General features: G+C 42.5%; 1 protein-coding gene across 2 annotated transcripts in view; it reads left to right on the top strand.

Moving 5' to 3' along the window:
* Positions 1–21056, top strand: part of XYLT1 (xylosyltransferase 1) — a 175479-nt gene that overhangs the window by 141284 nt on the left and 13139 nt on the right. For both annotated transcript variants that reach the window (XM_039732332.1, XM_039732331.1), the window contains 5 exons: positions 4938–5154; positions 7237–7413; positions 9577–9839; positions 13169–13364; positions 18344–18677. In XM_039732332.1, coding sequence (XP_039588266.1) covers positions 4938–5154; positions 7237–7413; positions 9577–9839; positions 13169–13364; positions 18344–18677 — 1187 coding nt within the window. The remainder of the gene's footprint in view (positions 1–4937; positions 5155–7236; positions 7414–9576; positions 9840–13168; positions 13365–18343; positions 18678–21056) is intronic.

Raw genomic sequence — 21056 nt, 5'->3', positions numbered from 1 at the left:
TTTAAATCGCCAATTGTAAATTATTTCAGATGTAAATGTTGTTTAACCCTTGGTAGAATAGAGTTACTCATGGAAATGGAGTGAAATCAGGGTCAGCTGGACTCAGCACATTCAGTGGAGGCCAGAATTTCCACCTTGTGCAGGAATGATTCTGCCCTGCACAGGTTTGAGATTCATTAATCTGCTTACTATAAAGAATTTTTCAGTGCCTGGTTTATGGAGATCTGTGGTAGCCTAGAGATTGCTCACAAATTACTTCTTGCAGCTGCTGCACTCAAGATTGTCAAATTATTGTTCAGTGCTTTCTAGCTGGTCACCTAAACTGCAAATTACTGTTTTGTTCTTCCCAACTGATTGACTCTGGTAGGTGTTTCCAGGGTGGCTGTGCAAACACTGCTGGCAAGTGACTCTCACATTTCTCATCTGTAAAAATATTTACTTGACTTTTTGCACTGAAATGGACTTTCTTCCTCAAATTTTCATCTAAAGACAATGAAAAGAGGAGCAGATAAAGTCAAAGCATGCAGAGCTTGTCCACATACACTCAGGGAAAAATGGACATGATGCTAGTGGAGCTCCTAGCTCTACAGATTCTTGCTTTGACATGGACATTGTCTTTTGACTTGTGAGGAGTTGTTTTGCTGGAGTTTTGAAACTTTTATTCATAGTTCTTATGCTTAAATCCTGAATAATGATGATGAGGTCCTGGGTAGGTGCTCCTGGTTAACAATGAAATGTCAGTGGGAGGTTTTCTAGGCAAGAGGCCAAAACCAGGAAACATTTAGGAAGAAATCTTTTCACCTTAAAAATATATTCTTTCCAGAAAAAACCTTTTAGTGATAAAGTTACTGATAAATGGCATTTAGCAATCTGATAGCCTCTGATACTTTAGGAAGTTTTACTCATTCATAAACTTCAGGAAAAAGAAAACAGCAAACTGTCTGACTTACTGTGTAATTAACTAGAGCATTTAGGAGCAGGCTCTCTACAAGTTGCTGTGGTTTGCATTGTCCCTTGGAGAAAACTATCAAAAAGGACGATATTTGGTTGTGATATTTTTGCTGATAAAGTAACTGTATGGCAATATTTATTAGCAGTTACAACATATCATAAGAGCTGAGCTGTGTTTATACTCATGTTGTAGGAGTATGTGCTACACAAGTTACAAATGCTTTATGTGTTATACAGTCCTAGAATCTTGTCTGAAATGCATTTATAAATATTTAAATAAGCTACAAAGTAAGAGGAGTTCCCTGAGCTGGATTGCAATCATGAGCTGCCTGGACTGACATCTACACTCAGTGACAAACCACATGCTGCAGGCAGCCGAGTTTTCTTAGCAAAGTGTAAAAATAACTCTCTGGAACCTGTGAGGCTGCATCCACACACAGAGCTCAGTGGCACCTTTCATGTGTGTCAGTGTCTGATTGCTGAGCTCAGGTGCTAACACAGTTCTTAATATCCTGTGTTTCCTCCTTACTTTTGAGTGTAATCCCAGGCCTTCAAAACTAGAGGCTCTTTTGGAAGAATTAAAATTTGTAAGGGGAAGCATAAGATGTCTTAGACTGAGTGTTCTATGAAATAAGGCAAAATGGTATGCTTTTCTTAATCCTAGTCTTTTTTTCATTCTATTTTCTCCTGGCTGACTCTTTTCCTATGATTGTTATTTTCCTCCTGTTGCTTTCTTTTAGACTGGGAGAAAGGCCAGTTGTCTCCAGCTGATGATAATCCCTGTTGTATTTGGCCAACCATACCTTGGTTCAGTAGGATGTCATTGTTGTGGCCAGTGCAATTGCAGCTGGCAGAGGTATGTCAGTCTTACCTGATGTTCAGGGTGACAGCAAGCACCTGAATTTTTCCACATTGACTGAAATTAAGGAAATGCTATTACTAAGCATTTTTTCTTTTCCCCTACTTTTAATTTGGTAGTATCTGCAAGCAGTTTTGTGAGATGCAAGAGAGAAAGACAAGGGGGAAAAACACCCTTTTTTTTTGCATTTCGTTGCTCTTTATGAAGCTTGGCCTGGCTTCTTAAAATTTACTGATTTGGTATTCCCTTGAGCATAACCAGAAACTAATGAAATACAGCATGAGGCTAGAAACAAATCAGTAGGGTCATGCTTTTGCCCTCCATCTTCCTATCTTTCTTTTCAGAGGTGGCTGCAATCATTCTTGGATGGCTAGTCAAGAATCTTTATGAACTGCTTGTAGTGTCCAAGAGTTTTTCATTTCTTGGAAAGGCCTATGTGGCATACAAATACCCCCTTCCCTTTCCCTCAGGCAGTATTCAATATGCTTTAGAATAAGTTCTTGCCTGCCTGAGTGCCAAAATCGCTATTGCTGGAGTAGCTGGGAGCATCAGTCATCCCAGGAGAGAGCCTGGAGGGACAAAAGGGAGCCTCATCCACCTTTTCCACTTTGGTTGCTGTTCAGCTCTCTGTGCCAGCAGCTTCTCCTATTTAGCTTCCAGCAGATCTGAAATACACTTGTCCCCTTGCCTGCCAGGGAACTTAAACAAGCAGCAAGCCATTGCCCAGTGGAGAGCTGTCTTCACAGCCCCTTGGACAAATCATTGCTTCATAGGCCACAGAAATTATTTGCTTTGCTAATAATTGCAAATTTGCCTTATTCCATTGAGGTGCTGTGACTGTGTGTGAAGAGGCTCAGTAATGGTGATTCTTCTGCAAAACACCTGCTCAGCTGTTACGTATCTGAAACCTGGTGTGATGTTTCTAGGAGGGTTTCAAGAAGCACAAGCAAAAGGGTCATATCTTTAGAGATCTCTAAAGGCATTGCAGCTCTTTAGCTGGGTTGTGCTGCCTTGCTGGAGGGTGATTGGAAAGTACATTTACTTTCTTCTAGTAACCCAGATGTATAAGATTTGGGGGCTGAGGTTTGTTGTGAGAACAGCTGTACTTCCAGGAATTGGCTTATTTCACTCCATATCCTGAGATTTGCTTTTCCAAGACTAGCTCAAAAAAACCATAAAACTGTGCATGTATAGGAAAAAAGAAGCCTGTCAACTACTTTGCAAAACATGAATCTGTCAGTCAGGATTTGCTGGGACCTTCTCATCTGGAGCAGGGTCATGCTCCTCTGCTGCCAAGTTCAGACAAAAAGGCTGAAGCTGTTACATTACCAGGGAGCTGGGAGCTGGATCATGTCACACAGGCTGAGGCAGCTTCTACGTAGAGCAGTTTTTGTGGTAGCCAGGTGGTTTATTTTGTTTGAGGGTTTCTATTGCAGTCAAAGAACCTTCCATTTGAAAAGGAGAGTAAAGGGTGATAAATTGGTAGAGATAGCAGTTGAAAGAAATTACTTCATGGAAAAGAACTTTATGTTCCTATTTAAATATAGTCGATAAAGTTCTGTTATTTTCTTAAAATAATTAACTCTAATGAGCATTTAGTTTTGAAGAGAAATAAATAAATGACCAAACTTTCAGGCACATTAATATTTGATTTGGAGATAACTGCATAAATATTGAATTTGAAGATTACATTCCAGAGCACTGCATTAAAATTGCAAGACTTTTCTATTATCCTTCATAATGGAACATGAAATTAGAAACCTGTTCATGGAAAGAAAAATTTCTCGACTCTCATTTACACATTTTCAGCACTGTTGTGTTAACAGAGGAGGTATTCTCATACTGTGAAAAGAGACATAGCTATCAGTAGGACATAGACCCTGAAGTCATTTACGGTCCTTTTGAAAATTAATATGCACCATTTCATAATTGCATCTCAGTTTTTTGATTGGTATAGAACAGAACTTGAACCAGGGAGTTGGCCTACGGGGTTAATGCTCACGTTTCCAGATGCAGGACTCCAGAAAGCTCTGGTGCTTGTTCCTTAACTTTTATTCTTTTCCCTTACCTTAGGTAGCATGTGTTTGAGGACCACTAAAATATCATTTTGTCTTGCTAATCCTGAAATGCCCTGGCACAGCTGTGTGTGGTTCAGGAAGGGAAGGCTGTGCCCCACTTGCCACAGCTGTTGTTATCCTGCAGGTCCTGCACCCAGAGGGGTCTGGGGGCTGTGGGTTGCTCTAGTGTGTGGTCAGTGAGCATTTGTTACTGCTCAGAACACATGGGATGTGTCCAGTGCTCACATCCAACCAGGGTGGATGGTGCTCAGCCCACCTTGGTGCTAATTCACAGCTGCCCTGCTTCTCCTTGTTCCCAAATGGAACAACAAACAGAAACCTGGATCAGACAGCCTCAAAAGAGGAGGGGGCATTCAGTCCAAAGCATTTTCAAACACAGATCGATTTCCCAGCTTTTCTTCTTTTATATTGGTCTCAAATAATTCATTTCCATAACTTTGCAGTTCTGCAGTTGCTCCTCTTATTCATGGTTCAGCAATAACAAAACATTGCTCCCCAGAGACTTGAAAATGGAGCAAACTTGCTCATTCTACAGCAAAGACCAATACAATGGTATTTCTTCCTTATTGGCTATACCCCTATAGAAAAATTAATGACATAATAGCATAGGAGAAAATTGGTCATTTTACCTTATGTATATTTTCCTGTTTTTTAAAAACTGAATTTATTTAGAAAGAGAAGAATGTGTTTAGTTCCTGTTCATGTTACATTTCTTCTGTGGTGGTTTGTTCAGAGTTGATGAACATTATGGACTTTCTTGCCCTAGAGCTCTTTCACCTGTACAGCCTTAGGACAGCAGAAGGTGTAAATGATGTTTTAAAAGCAATCTGTTGATCTTTGCCTCTGTAACAGAACATTAACTGACTCATCTTTTATTAACTGATTAATCATTTATTAAACCTCCCTACATTACTTATGAATAGATCAGAAATATAAACAAGTGACCTTTTGATCCTTTTTTGTTTGAGAAAGTAGCTTTTTATTTATCAATCTCCCGATGATAGCAAAATACAAATTAACATTTAATGGCTCCTGTTGCATTCCCTCAGATTTATCAGAAAGCAGGGGCTGGATCGGCTCTTCCTGGAGTGTGACACCCACATGTGGCGCCTGGGAGACCGCAAGATCCCAGAAGGAATCACAGTCGATGGAGGGTCGGACTGGTTCCTCCTGAACAGGAAGTTTGTGGAATATGTCACTTTTTCCAATGATGATCTGGTAACAAAGATGAAGAGGTTTTACTCTTACACACTGCTTCCTGCCGAGGTATGTGAATGCAAGGAATCCCTCTCTGTGCTCAAACCTGCAATGCTTCTGCTTGTCCCAAAGATCTGACTGAAATCAGAGGGGCTTTCACCTGATGTCACTGGGCTTTGGAGCATCCGACAGGGAGTAATGAAAATTTTACTTCTATGATGAGTAAGCCCCTTAGGGTTAGAACATCTTTTGCAGTTGTTTATTGCCTTGTTTGTTTGTGGGACTTTTTGTAAAGAGTGGCTTTGTTTTATACTTCTAAGCCTATTAATGTGTTACTGAACAACCAAAAATCCAGCTGCCCTTTGCTTGCAAATTGTTCCTGCACAAAGCTTTTGAAGGATATTAGAGATGGCGAATTGTCTCCATAAGTAGCTTTCCTTGCTATTATCCAGCACTTTTCTTTAAAAATATAAACCCTGCAAACAAAGGTTTATTGTTCTGTTCAAAACTCAGCCAGAAGGCACAGTCACAAATCATTTAGATCACTCAGGAGCTGCTCTGGCTGCAAGTGATGCAGAAGGGGAGTGCACAGCAGTGTGGGGCTTTGCCTGGCGTGCAGCAATGTGCTCTGTCTGCAGGGAGGGCACAGAGCATGGCTGGCAGCCTGTGCTACCTGCCCCAGCAGGTACACTGCTCCCCTGGCTTGCCAGGCTCTGCTCCACATCCTGCAGCAGTCAGCCAGCCCAAGGAAGAGCTGATGACTGCCTTTAAACCCATAACTGCCTTGGTTCCTGAACATTTTGAGGGATGGGTGACACCGATCTTGCAAATATTGCTTGTTAGCTTCTGATGGAGCACAGCAACTCTTATCTTTTGATAGAAGTTTATTATTCCCCACACATGTTGCATAATCTTCTTTTAATCCCATTTCTGTTAAAAATCACCTTTTCTCTCTACTCTGATAACCTTTTCATCCATTATCTAGAGAAATTCCTGTATTGCTATAAAAGGACACAGGGCAATGGGTAATTGGGTAGGGTTTTTTTTCCCCCTCTCGCTTGAATGAGAATGGATGCCTTTATGGGTTTAACCAAACAGTTCAAGCATAAAATCCATATTCACTGGGCTGTCATTTAACATTAAAAAGGGTAGGGGGATTATTTGGGGGCCAGCCACGCTAATGTTATGCTGGTTATTTATAGAACTTACTATTGCTGATTTTAAAGAGAAATCACTGCTCCAAAAATGGTCTCTTGCAGGGCTAAAATTGATGGTATTCCATAGCTTTTTTTCTACAAGTTTTTCCTTGCAAGATACATAGCTGGTTTTGTAAAATGGCCCTGCCTTCACTGACCTGTTAACCTGCTATATCAGTCCCCATTATGCATGGTTTATATAATAGCTGTTATTATGATGATATAATTAGTATTGCCCAATAGGAATTCCGTGCTGCCATGAGTCAGCAAATAAAGACTTACAATTTCAGCCGTAAATGCAGGAGGCAGAATGTCTTTTTGGTGCCTAGGGTGAACTGCGTGTTTCAGAACAAAGCCACTCAACAAGCAGTGCATTTCAGAGTGCTGGAGATAGACACCCACATAAGAGCTGTCTGAAACTGTATTTTTATCAGAGTAACCAGGGTGATGGTGCAGTTTTGACAATTGTTTTGGGAAACAACTTGAAATATGCCATTAGCACATTGTTCAGAAGAATAGTCCTAAATATGTTAGACCAGGGAGCAACTTACAGAAGGGAAATAATGGGCATTTCTTAGAATTGCTCATACAGCTGAAATAAAAATAAAATTATTGCTGTTACTGGTGCCTTTCCTGGAGTCCTTTGGGCTGCCAGTGCCCAAAGCTGGTCATTGTAGAAGTGCAATTATTCTGTGCCAGGTTATTGGAGCAAGACCTCAGCTGTGTGTTCTTACAGTTGGGTTGGGTCTGTAGAGTGTTGTGATTTTTCAGTGCTCTATGGAATACAGGCACATGGGGTGTGTTTCATATGTGGCAGAACAATAGAGCTTGTTAATCCTGTCATTTCAAACTAAAATAGTTCACCTGCCTTAGGTTTGGGCCCATGAGCTGAAGTGAAGGAGAAAATGGAAGTTTGAGGAGCTAAATATGGTGATGTGCTCTGTGTTTGTTGCAGTCCTTCTTTCACACCGTGCTGGAGAACAGCCCGTTCTGTGACTCCATGGTGGACAACAACCTGCGCATCACCAACTGGAACAGGAAGCTGGGCTGCAAGTGTCAGTACAAGCACATTGTTGACTGGTGTGGCTGCTCACCCAATGACTTCAAACCAGCAGACTTCCACCGGTTCCAGGTAACTGAGCACACCTGCAGAGGCTCTTCCCCTGTACTGGGAGCTGGCTGAATGCACGGCTGCAGCAGAGAGAGGGAAGGGAAGCTTTGACTCCATCAGGCAGATGGAGAAAGAGATGTGAGGAAGCTCTGATCTTAATTTCAGGAGAATGAAAAATAAGTTCTCCTCTGTTTTGGTCCTGGAGACATACCACTGCATGGTAAGGTCACAAAGGAACTCTTTGGACTCCTTGGCATTGGTAATAGGCTGTGCTAGAAAGGAGGGAAGCTTGACACATCTCTGACTGTACCAATATTACTTGGTAACTCTTATGAGTTTATTGCAAAAGATTTATTCCAATGTTCCAGCTCAGGTGCTTTCATCATTTCACACAACTCTTGGTTTTCAGAGTCAAGCAATATTTATCATCTTTTTAAAAAAGCTTAGAAATTGATCAGTGTGCATGCTAGAGACTTACACAGCACAAGACAAATCCATTTTTGTTATTATATTCATCAGCACAATCATATTAAAGTTTATCTCGTGATTTTGGGAGCCTTAGTCATGAGGTTTTGATCACCCAGGTTTGGCAGGACTGTCTTTAAAGGTTTAATCAGTTCCTTTGTGATAGTTTCCTCGAGGCAGACACGAGAGCGAGTCCTGTGCTCCGGGGTGCACTCAGTCTCGAGGCTGTATCCGGCCTGTGCATCCTCTGTTGAGAATGAACAGCCACTTGTTTCAAGGTCACCAGATTTGCAATTCCATCCCTCCAGCTCCTCGGGGTTCCCTGCATAAAGCATGTTTGTTCAGGCTTTGTGTGGAATGGGGAATGTGCTACCCTACAGCACAGAAATGATGACTGCTCTGAAACAGAGATCTTTTCTTTACTGTAATGTGCTGTCTAGCAGGCATGCTTGAAGTCAGTGACACAGGCACTCACAAAAAGAGCAAATGAGATGTTATCTAAAAGAGGCTCTGCAGTCCCAAACACCAAAGACAGGGAATTCTCCAGTACAGAATAAATTGCAAATCTTTAAAAACTCCCGCCAGACTACAGAACCTGACTGCTCCAGGCTGTGAACCCACAACAATATTTCAGAATAAAATCAGGTAAACTGAACTGGAAAGGAAAGTTTAAAATTAGAATAGATGAAAAGGCAGCTTCTGACACTTTCTGGTGAAAGAGCCCCTCACATGAGCACACAGCACCAGAAGAACTTTCAAACCATCTGGGGCACTCTTGAACTCCTTGGCACCTCAGAACCCATGCTTAAATATGAACAAGGCAAAACAAAGACTTTTTGAAAGCTAATCTTAGTTGAGTAGCATATAAAGCAGTTATATGCCCGAGATTGTGTCAAGCACTGAGAAAAAATCTGGGCAGGACCACTCAGAAGTGGAGAAACCTCAGCCACAAATGGCACCTCTCCCAGAGACCTCTTACTACTTCCTAGCAGCAAATCCATACACAGAAAATGCTGCTCTGCCTCTTCTGAGCCCTGTACACTTTGCTCCCTGCATTACATGTGCCAGTGCTGCACTGTCTCCAGGTTAACACGGGGGTTTGGAGAGCATTCCTCACCCCTCCTGCACTTGGAGAGCCTTCCTGAGCCAGGCAGCATGGGGTGGCTGTTGGTCTGAAGGGATTTTCATGGAGTAATTTTGTAGTTTTTGGCTGAATCTTAACATCACTCCTAACAACAAATTGTCCCTAAGGTGACATTTTAAGTCATCTTTGCCCGTGGAGAGAAACAGTTCATGTCCTCAACTCCAACCCATTGTTAAAGACAAATGTCATGTCTGAAAATGGGAACTCAGTGTCTGTCATTGCAGTGGGCCCTCAGCTGGGTAATAATTAGCATAGACTCCATGATTCACAGAAGGTTGATTAACAATCTCTTTATTAAGAAACCCATTGCTCTTACAGACAGTTACAATACAGCTGGACTTAACTGGTCCTCCAGCCCAAACACCATCACCATTGACTAACTAAGAAACCACCCTTTGGTAAACAAATCTCCATAACACATTCCACGTGTTCACAATACCAGGTGCAGCAAGTTAAGATAAGAATTATTTCTCATTCTTTTCTCTGATCTTCTCACAGCCTTTGTGAAATTTGTATTTCTGTCTGTGGCCAGAGAGCTGCTGCCACAATTGACTTTTTCTCTCCTATCCCAACAGCAGACTGCCAGGCCAACCTTCTTTGCCCGCAAGTTTGAGGCGGTGGTGAATCAGGAGATCATTGGGCAGCTGGACTATTACCTGTACGGGAATTACCCGGCGGGCACGCCGGGGCTGCGCTCCTACTGGGAGAACGTGTACGAGGAGCCCGACGGGCTGGGCGCGCTCAGCGACGTGGCCCTCACCATGTTCCACTCCTTCTCCCGCCTGGGCCTGCGCAGGGCCGAGACCTCCTTCCACACTGCTGGGGACAGCAGCTGCAGGTCAGTGCTGCTCTGGGGACACAGGGACCGCCAGGCTCAGGGCAGGCTCGTTCTGCTCGGCTGTGCTGGCTGGAGCCTGCGGCCGCGAGCGGGGCCGGGCAGCTGCAAGTGCGCAGCGCTGTTTCCAGGAGTATTTATGTCCATAATAAAGCGCTGGTTACTCCGGGTTGACATTATGTGACCTGTTTGCTGCACTTTTAAGGAGCTCCTCTCCAGCCTGATGAAGACTGACAGGATCCAGTTGGGCAGTGCTACCCCCACTGCTGCGTTTCCCTTGATTAATTTCAGCAAGTGTATTATAGCCTCAGCTCCTAAACTCTCCGTGTGATTGCAGCAGAGGTCATGTTCACCTCTATTATGCTTACCAAAAGCAGAGGACAGGATTTCAGAACAAATCTGAACACAGGCAGGTTAATGGTCCTTGCTTGTTTGTTCCCCTGGGAGCACACATGGAGTGCAGAGAGCTTGCTTGGCTCACTTCGCCTGCTTGGTGCAGCTGTCTGTGCCAAAATCTACTGCAACTGGTAAGATCTATTAGCATCAAATACATAAAATGTAGGTAGGTGTTTATATGTCTATATATAGGTAGATATATTTATCTCAAATGAATGTCCTTATTCTTTAAAAGGAAATTCCCCCTATATTCTAGATTCCTTTTTCACCTGTAAGCCTGGCTAAGAAGAATTCAGTCTAAAAGGGATTTGAAGGAAGAATTGCTGAAGTTAGAATTGTGGAGAAAAGGTTCTCTTCATGGTAGATGTTTGCTGCCTGCAAACACATCTGGAGCTGTTTAGATGCAAAGCAGAGATGGCTCCTCTTTTTAAGTCTTACTTTACCTTCTCTTAATTCCATCTTCAGAATGTATTTCTGGAGCCTGAGCTATTTTATCCTAATAGAAAACACATAGAGCCTAAGTCAGCAAACACTCCATGTGCTTTGATGGATGGACGTTGCCCCTGTTGTGTTCTTGAGGGGAACCAAATGTGCCTTGACCTTCCTAAATTAGTCGTGGAAGTGCTGAGCAATGTCCCATTTAGAAAGATGGGGCAATAAGTGCTCCAGATTCCTATTAGACTTTTGTCAGTGAAGGTTACCAGTGCAAAGCAATAAAAGATCAATAACAATTAGAAATAATCACTAGTAGCATGTCTTCCTTGTGTGAAATAACGGCAGACCTAAGGAAGTCCAGGGTCATTTGTCCTGCAGAGTGAAGCCAGCAAAGAGGATGGAGACTATGTATAACCGATACTGTTTGTATTTGACAATTACTTTTGTTCTCAGTCCTTTTGCCAGTATTCTGATGCTGATTTATATCAATTATCACTTTTGTTTCTGAGGAACTTTCCATTGCACAGGAACTCAAGGTGCTTTTCAAGCTTGCTCAGATTATAGATAGGAACACCATGACTGCAGCTGTCTCCAGGATAAAGCACAGCTCCTTACAGCAGGCTGGAGCCTCATGGAACAGTGCAGGGAGGAATTGCAGATAGGGATGCAGAGTGGAGGTTTCATTTTCATACCTACCTGAGCCCCCTCAAGACCCTGTGAGTCAGCATCCAGTTCAGATCAGAGAAAGATGGCTGATCTTCAGGTTTATCCTTCACATCTCCTCTCTTCTGATACTGCGCTGTCCTTCTAGGTGTTTGCGCCTATACCTTTCCTCTTTCTCTCCTGTGGTTTTGCATGCCTCTAATGCAGTAGTGGCAGGATGGGTTTGGGCTGAGCACCTTTGCTGTGGGGCTGAGCACAGCCCCAGGCTGATCCTGTGTGTGCAGCACCCCAACTGATGCTGGGAGGAAAGCAGCTCCTGCCTCGGATCCCCCTTGGAGTCAGGCCCCTGCTGCCACCCACAGCAGCCCAGGAGATGTTTGTAAGAGCAGCTGCCTTGCACACTTCCCTAACAAGGGCCAGCCCACAGCCTCAGAAAGCTGTGCCCCCCACAGACTGCCCGGGTACCGAAGGAGATGGAGTGTCAACATCTTCCATGGGAGCAACATCAATGTGTGATTTAGATTTAATTCATTTTTTCCATCTCTAGGCATTTTTACTCTCCACTGCCAAGAGGCAATTTACTCAGTCTATTTCAAGGATATTGTAAATATTTGCTGCTGCACACATAGGAAACAGGAGGTCTTAGTACTGGGAACAGAAGTCAGATTGTTGCTGGTGTTGGCTGAGTAGCTTTGCAGTGGCTTTGCACAGTCCATCAGTGCTGGCCCTGTTGGTACCCTGTCTTCTTATGTTGATTTCTCTAGCTCTAGAGAGTTCCTTCTGGGGTGTTGCTGACCTCGTGCAATGGAAAGTCCTCCTTGGTGCTCATCCTTAATGCTCATCCTTTAATTGTGGTAACAAGCCTGAGGAGTCAGGCTTAGCTGACTTACTGTGGAGGTGTGATGCTGCTTGGTTTAACTTGTTTTGCAGTTAATGTCAGTGCTGTAAAGTAGCAAAATATTTGATTTCTGAGCTATGAATAACACATTTTTAAATATTTATGCATCCATATGTATCCAAACATTGTTACAGATGTTTCTGAGGCCATAGCAGACAATTAACCGTACATTTTAATTATTGGAAGCTGTGACTACAATTTCTTTAAATCTCAACTGCAACTGAAGGCTTCCAGATCTCTCAATGACTGGTTTTGCCCAATTATTTGACCTTTTTCAAGGTGGTTTTTTTTCTCTCTTTTTGATTATTAGTAACAAATCACAGCAAAAGGAATCTCAAGTCTTTAAAGATTGTGAAGTTTTTTTCCCTAAAATACAGAGACCTAAAATGGGGACAGGATCCTGGTGTGCTTTGCTGCAGTGCCACCCTGCAGAGCCCTGCCCTTGGGGAAGGGGTTTAGGAATGGAGGGGGCCCAGAGGTCAGTGGCTGGTCACACAGCACTCCCTGCTGTCCTGTGCAGACAGGCACAGACCCTGCTGGGCAGGAAAGGCAGCTCTGGAGCACAGGGACAATCCTGGGGCATCCTTTATCCTCGTTTATCTGAGCAAACAGTGCTGCACCCTAACAGTCTCTAGGTGACGCTTTCTGCCAGGAGAGGTGGTGAGGGAGAGGAGCTCTCTGGCACACAGGAGGACATCCTAAAGAGCTTTGAGCTGTGGATATGGAATTAATGAGCCTGTATTCTTAGTAACATATTTTTATGTTACGGGGTAATCGGAACAGCCTAAAATATTTGATAATGAGTCATGAACACATTTGGAATCTCTTAATGTACAGTGGTGGATTTTCTATTTGAAATGAATGCTTCTTAAGCCACTAGCTCCAAGTAAATGGAGATTCCATTCTCTTACATAACTGATGAGCATGTGCTGTTTTGCAGATACTACCCCATGGGCCATCCAGTTTCCATCCACCTTTACTTCCTTGCTGACCGTTTCCAAGGCTTCCTGATCAGGCACCACGCAACCAATCTGGCTGTCAGTAAACTGGAAACTTTGGAAACGTGGGTGATGCCCAAGAAAGTCTTCAAGATTGCAAGTCCACCGAGTGATTTTGGGAGGTTGCAGTTCTCAGAGGTGAGTGTTCCCAGCCAGCCATGCACACCTGTGGCATCATGAGAGTGTATACTAAATCAGCAGCCTTAGGAAACTGTGTTTCCATGTAAATTTGAGGTGAGAGTGGCTTTCTAGCATGATGTACACCCTCATCATAGAAGGAGACACCACTGGCAGTTCAGGTCTGTGGTCAACACTCATTTCTTACATTAATCTGAGTGTACTCACTCCCTTCTGTTGTAAAAACAAATGGGAGCCTTTCATTGTTATCAAAGGGGCTCAGTAATTTAAAAGAAACTTAAAAGCTTTGCCACCATGTTTGTTGTGAGTGCTGTGAAAGGCTCCTGGGGAAAATGCCATTTTTCTGCAATTCTAGATATAAACGGTGACATGTTTAACTGTGTCTCTCAAGAGTACACTGGAAAAACCTCTCAGAATTAGTGTAGTCAGGTACTGATACCACATGTAAGCAGAATATTGATGTTGTAACAAAAAAGATAAAATTATCACAGCAGTAGCTGAGATTTCCCACAAATCCTGTTATTTTTCTAGAAATTTGTCCCAGTGTCTGTCATAGAGTATAAAAAAATCTGCCTAAAATATATCAGGAAAGTTGACCACTAATAGGACCTGACATCTGTGTTCTGTTTTAAAGACACAATTGTCTGAGCAGTTAATTTCATGATTTTTCTTGTTAAGCCGCAAATTTCAATTAAGGTATAAAATAGATTGAAGAAATATGTTCCAGTCATTATGGCTAAGTCCATAAATTACCATCTTCTTGGGCAATTAAGAAATGCCTAGGTGGGATTCAGTGTTTTGGTGTGCATGGCAAATCCATGACACTAATGTGCCATTAAAGAGATGGATGGAAAGTGTGTTTCATTTATCAATGTGTCGGATGGTAGCCTGCCATTTCATGCAGTGATAAATGTTCATACAAGCTCCAATTCTTGTGATTTGTAGGAGTGTTTCTTCTGCTTATTTAGTACTTCTAAGAATTTACTCACTGGTGAGCTTTTTTGAGCATAAGGAAACATTTTCTTCTATTTGAAACTCAACAAAAAGAGTTTTTGTGGCTGCTTACTTGTTTTCATTTTATTTTCCTCACCTAACCTCTTTAATTGTCCTCTCATTTCATAGATGATTTGTATTTTAAAAGACTAGGAGGTAAAGAGTAAATAATTTAATTTTTTAATATGGTTTTTTTTTTTTTACTTTCTGCCTTCCCTTGGCCTGCAGGGATCTCTGCCTCTGAGCCAAATAACTGTCTCAGTTACCCTGCTATAAATCGAACATTAACTTCTTCAGCTTCAGTGTGGCTGGAAAGCTCTGATCTGCTACTGCTTATTAAAATGTCACTGCTTTGTCAAGGTCCAGCATGTGGAAAACAAACAGCAGTTTAGCTAAGATGGAACCATCAGTGTTCACAGAAAATAAAATTAAGATTTATGCTTATTGGGACATAGAGCTGCTTGTTCTTCAACAACTTTCACCCCATGATCTGGCAGTAATTTTAAACTGAATGGGGCTATTTTAGCTGGGAACTTTCTCCTCTGTCCCAGCTCACAGCACTGGGGCCAGCAGGAAGAGCACACAAATGTGCTGCACTGAATGTGCTCCCAAGTGTATTTGTGACCCTGGTGCACGACTGAGATTGCAGCAGAGCTGATGGGATCTCTCCAGCCCCTGCCTCCTGCCCTCTGCTGCTCTCAGACTTCTCTTCTGGAGGAGCAGATTTCACCCCACACCCTGGAAAGACAAGTGGGAAGCCATCAGCCAGCAGGGCTGCCCCACACCTGGGGGGAGCTCATGACAGCATTTCAATGGCACATGGCTCCTGCAGGCTGAGTCAAAGAAAATAAACTTACAGGAAACCCAAGAGATGATTTCCAAGCATGGAGCTCCCACACCTCCTAAAACTGGCTCGTGCACAATGCACACACTATGTGTCCTGCCAGCCTGGGTTCAGGCAGCTTCTCTGTGCAGGGCAGGGGATTGATTTGCTGCACAGAACTAAAAGTCTCAGCTCACCCTCTATCAGTTAAATTCTGTTTCTGGTCTTGTTAAGACTTGTGATTCATCACAGAGAATGAAATAAACTAGGTGGCAGGCAATTAGTGTGCATTGTGTGAACCTAATGGTCCTGTTTGTGGTGAGCAATGAGACACAAACCCATAATCAGAGTATAATTTATCTTGGGAAAATTTTATCTGGGTTTGAACAGAGATAGAAACAGAAATTTTGAGCCAATGAGAGATTTCCAGCTTTCCAAGTGTACCCCATGCACAGTGCTTGCTCTTGAGGCCCAAAATAAAGGTGATTAAAATAAAGATGTGGAAAATGTCAGTTCCTGTGCTACTTCCCTTCATAATTTATCAGATATTCATTACTGCTTGATTCCATCCCTACTTGGTGTATTGTATTTGAAAGTAAAAGCCTACTCACAATGTTTTAAAGAGCTGTGAAACTTATTATAGGGCTGTAGTATCTCTTGCCCTGTAAAATCGGACATCTCAGTACTGGGAACTCAGCTGTGTAAAGCTCAAGGGGTTATAAACCTCTAACCAGAGCTTTAAGTAAAATTCCATATAAAATATTGTGCTTCTAAAAGCAGCTGGTACTGCAAGCTGTGCAGCATGGGAAAGTATGTTCCCAGCTGGAAATGAGGCATAAAGGGCAGATCCCATGAACAGAGTGTACAGCTCCCTGCCTTTCCCTCCCCGAGGTGCCTGTGGAGCCTTGTGTGAGCTCTGGCCCTGGGGCACACAGGGATCTGGGGGTATCTGTCCTTCCCTATTCCCCTCCCCTTTTGGTTTGCTTTAAGGAGCCCAGTGCCACGCCTGCACAAGGCTTAACAACCAGACAACAATTGTGTTTCAATTTTTCCCCAAAAGCAGCCTTAGCTCTTCCACAGAGCAGTCTGATAAACCTTTGTTCGTGTGAGCACATCTCAACACCTTTTGTGCAGCCTAGCACAGAGCAGTGTCACCTGGAGGTTGGAGCAAGGGGACTGTAACTCTCTGATTTATTTTCTCAGGGATGAGGAACTAGAGGGGAAATAGTTGGATGTCAGGAGTGAATGTTTAATTTTTGAGGATGAAGTAAGTTTTCTGCAATGACTTCTTCAATAAGGAATATTGAATGTGCTGGAAAGAGCTTTCTTACAGATTTTCTTTGCCCAGGAGGGTGTAGGGTTGTTTCACATGTTGTGACTTTATTCTTTCCAGGTCCCTTGAGCGCTGGTAGTTGTGATATGGCTGCACCTCAGTGAAGGCTGGCAGAGTAGATAATAAGGCCTGGTCAGGAAATTTTCTTTCTCAGCTTATTTCCATACATATTCAGTCAGTCTTGTCAGGAGAGCACACACTGACAGCTCCTCGAGGCATTCGATGCTTGGGTCTGATATCTGGGCTATGCTGTCTGGTTTGATTAGCTGGTGTGCTGGGTGAAATACCTCTGAAATACCAGAAATGCTGTGTTGATTGCAGAGTAGAGGAAGGCTCATTTTGTCTCATACTCTGCAGTGTCATAGCCTGGTAGGAGGAATTTGTGTGATGACAGATGGAGTTAGGATGGTAGGGTTTTATTTTACTGACCTTGTAGCATTTTGCTTGCAGTCCTCCTGTAATTTGTCTGCCAACCATAGGGATTTATTTAGAAGAGACTGGAGACTGGACAGTTTCCAGTACAGGTAATAGGCATCGGGTAATCATTATCTTTTGGGGATTTGGGGAGATTTAGGCATTATATTGGAATCACTTATTCTCATGAAGTGGAATGAAATCTAGAAGAAAAATCTCTGAAGCAAATGAGCTACAATTATTTCTTATGCTTTCAGGAAAGCAGGTTCTGACCTTGCCCTTGTAAGGTGAAGCTTATGGACAAGGACAGCTCTGTGTGGGGAAAATCTGCAATATCTACATATTTTGAAAGTAGGGATCCTGCCTGTGTGTGCATGGATCTCCAGAGGTCATCCACACTGACTTTTTATACAGGGAAGAAATCAACTCTTTGGTCATCTGCACTGTTTGGAGAGTAGGGCAAAAGAAGACCATAAGGGCTTTGAGGGGTTTCATACCAGAACTGCCTCCAAAAGCAGAAGTGCATCCCTCAGTCCTGTGTCACAGGAGAGTTGATGGAAAGGTTCCATAGTGTCAGCCTCATAAACACCTGCTGGCTTTAGTGCTGGGATACTGAAGTCTTCCCACTAGCCTAAGAAAGGCTGGCTGGTCAGAGAAACTCTTTCCAGTAGTGTTAGTGGCAACAGCCTGGAAGTTTGTGTCATCCCCCAGGTTATGGGTGAGCCATTGAAATTCATATAAAGAGCACTGGAACATGAAAGCTGCTAGGAAAAAGAAAGACAAATTAAGTATTTACACTAGATTGTGAATCAACTGTTTTACTGTTAGTGAATAAATGAAAAACAATGTCACTATGATGACAATAAGAGTTCACAATAAATAAATTCCCACATGAGGCAGGAAGGGAGTACAAAGAGACAGCATCTCATGAGTGGATTGTAGTAAAGGACACGGTGTGACTCGTCCTGAAGTTAGCAGCTGAAGTGTCTTCCCTTGTCCTGGCAGCATCTGGGCAGGTCTCTGCTGCAGGGCTCATCTCTCAAGTGTGTAATACATTTTCATGACCCAGGAGATGATGGGTCACTTTTTTTCTGTGCATAGTTGTGTGCAGCCAATAGCTTGGTCCCTTGTTGATTGCTTCTGTGGAGGGAAGAGAGAGCTGCTATCACCTGTTGTGTTATTCTAAGATAAAGAAAACCTTTTTGTCAATCAGAAAGGGAGCAAGAAAGCAAGCCTTCTTGCTTGCCTCACAATTTGTGTACACATTATGATCTTAGGCCATGTTGCTTTTATGTGTATATATAATTCATGTGATTAGAGAAATGTGATTTGTGTCTCTTGAGAGCCCTTATTTGCCATAAAGCTCTCAGGTGCTTGCAGAGATGATGCTACCAGCCCTGTGCTCTTTCATTTCAGATTGGCACTGAGTGGGATGCCAAGGAAAGGCTTTTCAGGAATTTCGGAGGACTCCTCGGGCCAACAGATGAGCCAGTGGGGATGCAGAAATGGGGGAAAGGCCCCAATGTCACCGTGACTGTCATTTGGGTGGATCCCATTAATGTGATTGCAGCAACATATGATATTCTTATTGAATCCAGTGCTGAGTTTACTCACTACAAACCACCTCTGAATTTGCCCCTGCGACCTGGTGTCTGGACAATAAAAATTCTGCACCACTGGGTACAGGTAGCTGAAACCAAATTCCTCGTTACTCCTCTCACCTTCTCAAATCAACAGCCTATCAAACAAGGTAAGTTTTATTATTTGCTACAGGAATAGATATTTTTTCTGTGTTCACTGTAAATGCTGCTGCTAAAAATGAAGTAGGAGTGTACTGGAAAAGGATTAAAGAAAGGGATTTTGTAGATACTAAGTCAGAAGAAAATTTTGCACTAAGAAAATTGGAATTGTCTGTATCCAATTTGTAAAACACAGCCACTTTGAGCAAAAGACTATTTGTATATTTACATTGTGCACAGTTCAGAATCCAGAGAACTTCAGGCTCTCAATAATCTAATAGCTATCATAAAAGCCATCATTTAGAAATGGAAAGAAAAATTGACCTTTCTGTGCTGCTTTTCATTCATGTTTCCTTCTAGAGACTTACATGTGTTTGAAATTGCTTTCTTGACAAAGCCTGTGTATTAAACAATAAAAGCACTAATATACAAAATGCTGGATTAGACAAAATTACCCTAGGCCAGAGCTCACCTGACATATTATCAGGTCCAGGCATTCACTTCTGCATGATACCTGCCAAAACCTGCTCAGTACTTGCCAAGCACCTGTGTTACAGAAATATCTGGAAATACAGTCCACTGTATTTGTAGATACAGACCCACACTGACAGCTGTTAGAAAGAAACTGTTTTCTTCCTTGCCACAGCAGCCCTGAGCCATCCAAACACAGAGGCCATTCTGGGGCTGCCAGGCTCTGCAGGCTCCCATGTTTGCATGGCACAGGCACCATCCAAGTGCTTGAGTCTGCAGTCAGTGCCCAGGACACTGTGCTGGGAGAAGAGGGAACATTTTACAGCCACACCTGGTTTTTTATTCAGTAAGATCAAAACAAGCTCGTTGCTCTGAATGTCTTTACCATTCTTCTTAAAGTGTTCAAGTGCTTCCATCTGCCCAGTGTTAATATTCATAACTTTAGACATCTTAAATTTCCTAGATACATGAATGATCCTATTAAGTTTTCAGAAGTTCTTCTTCCTGACAAGTCAGCGAATAAACTGAGTCAGGCATTTACCTTCCAGCACAACGTGCTGCTTCTGTAATGCAAACACCAGCAGACAACTGCTGAGAGCTAATGCAGCCCTTATCTCACTCAACAGGAGCTTGATTCCACACATTTCCAGCACAAGAGTGAACTTACTGATTTCTGCTGCTAACATTTGGTGGCATCGTTTCTTAAGCAGAAATGAAACCACCTCCAACCCACTGCTGTTAATAGCTAATAGGCAATGATAAATTGTGAACAGACACCATGTGTAGAAGGGATACATTTTCAAAGTTTGAGGCAGCCTGCTTCTGAATGCAGCTGCTACCAACCTGTCTGCTGGAAGTTAATGAATTCCATGTTCTTTGGTAATTTAGCATTTAAGGCATAAATTGGATGGAAAAGGTGGCATGTAGCCAGCAACCTTGCTGCTTTTCCATACAATGTGAGAGCCCCATGGACAGGTAAACATGTATCAGACTTCAAAAATAAGCCCACACTTTATGGTGTAAATACAAAACTCCCTTTGGTTCAAACTCTGAATCAGGAATAATTCCACTGAAATTGTGTAGCTACCCTGTATTACCTATTGATACACTGGGCTCACATTTTTTGTTAAGAAGCCTGTTTATTCTTGTGGTTACTACAGTCTACTACAGGAATGAAATATAAAGCTTGGGAACAATATTGTCTAGGAAGAAAGTCTCTGGAGTGATTTACTACTGATGATGTGATGTGTAATCTGTAGATGACTGAGCCATGGAGGTAGAGAAGAAAGTTAATTACAGGGGCAGGCAGTGACACTGCACTGTAGTTAGAATTGTATTTACAATGCAAATTCCCATTGTTTTTTGGGTTTTTTAAAGGCTTTCTGTCTCAGTGACACTATTGTGCTCTGTGCAGGCAATCATGATTTACCTTTGATTTCCAGACTTTTGTCAGTTTGTCATCACTTTATTCTTTAAATACATTTTTCTCTGCCAAATAAAGGCATAATGAGAGTTTGACAGAAGAATTATAACTTCTAAAAGAACAATTTCTCTTACCGTAAACAATGCAAAAACTGCCAAAAATCTTCTAAAATGACAGAATAGTATTATTTTCCTGTCTTAACATTGAAAATAAAACTAAAATACATCAGACTTAGCCCAGAGTTGCCAGTAGAAGATGGGAATATGTTTTATTAGGGATTTCTTTAAAATTTTCCTTTTTCCAACCATCCACCTTCACCACCACCACCAAACCCCACCCTGCCCTGAAAAAAAAACCCTTGTCAGAAAGATTGCCTTGGACTGATACATTTTGTAGCACTTTGCATGTAATTTCCTCAATAATGGTTCTGCCCCCTCTGTCTTATCCACTCCAGATATAGACAGTGGAGTCCACAAAGTTACAGACATAAAAATCT

Source organism: Passer montanus, unplaced genomic scaffold (assembly GCF_014805655.1).
Source record: "Passer montanus isolate IOZ18808 unplaced genomic scaffold, ASM1480565v1 scaffold8, whole genome shotgun sequence".
NCBI classification, from domain to species: Eukaryota; Metazoa; Chordata; class Aves; order Passeriformes; family Passeridae; genus Passer; species Passer montanus.
Note: the sequence above shows the minus strand (reverse complement) of the source record. Positions and strands in the feature narration are given on the sequence as shown.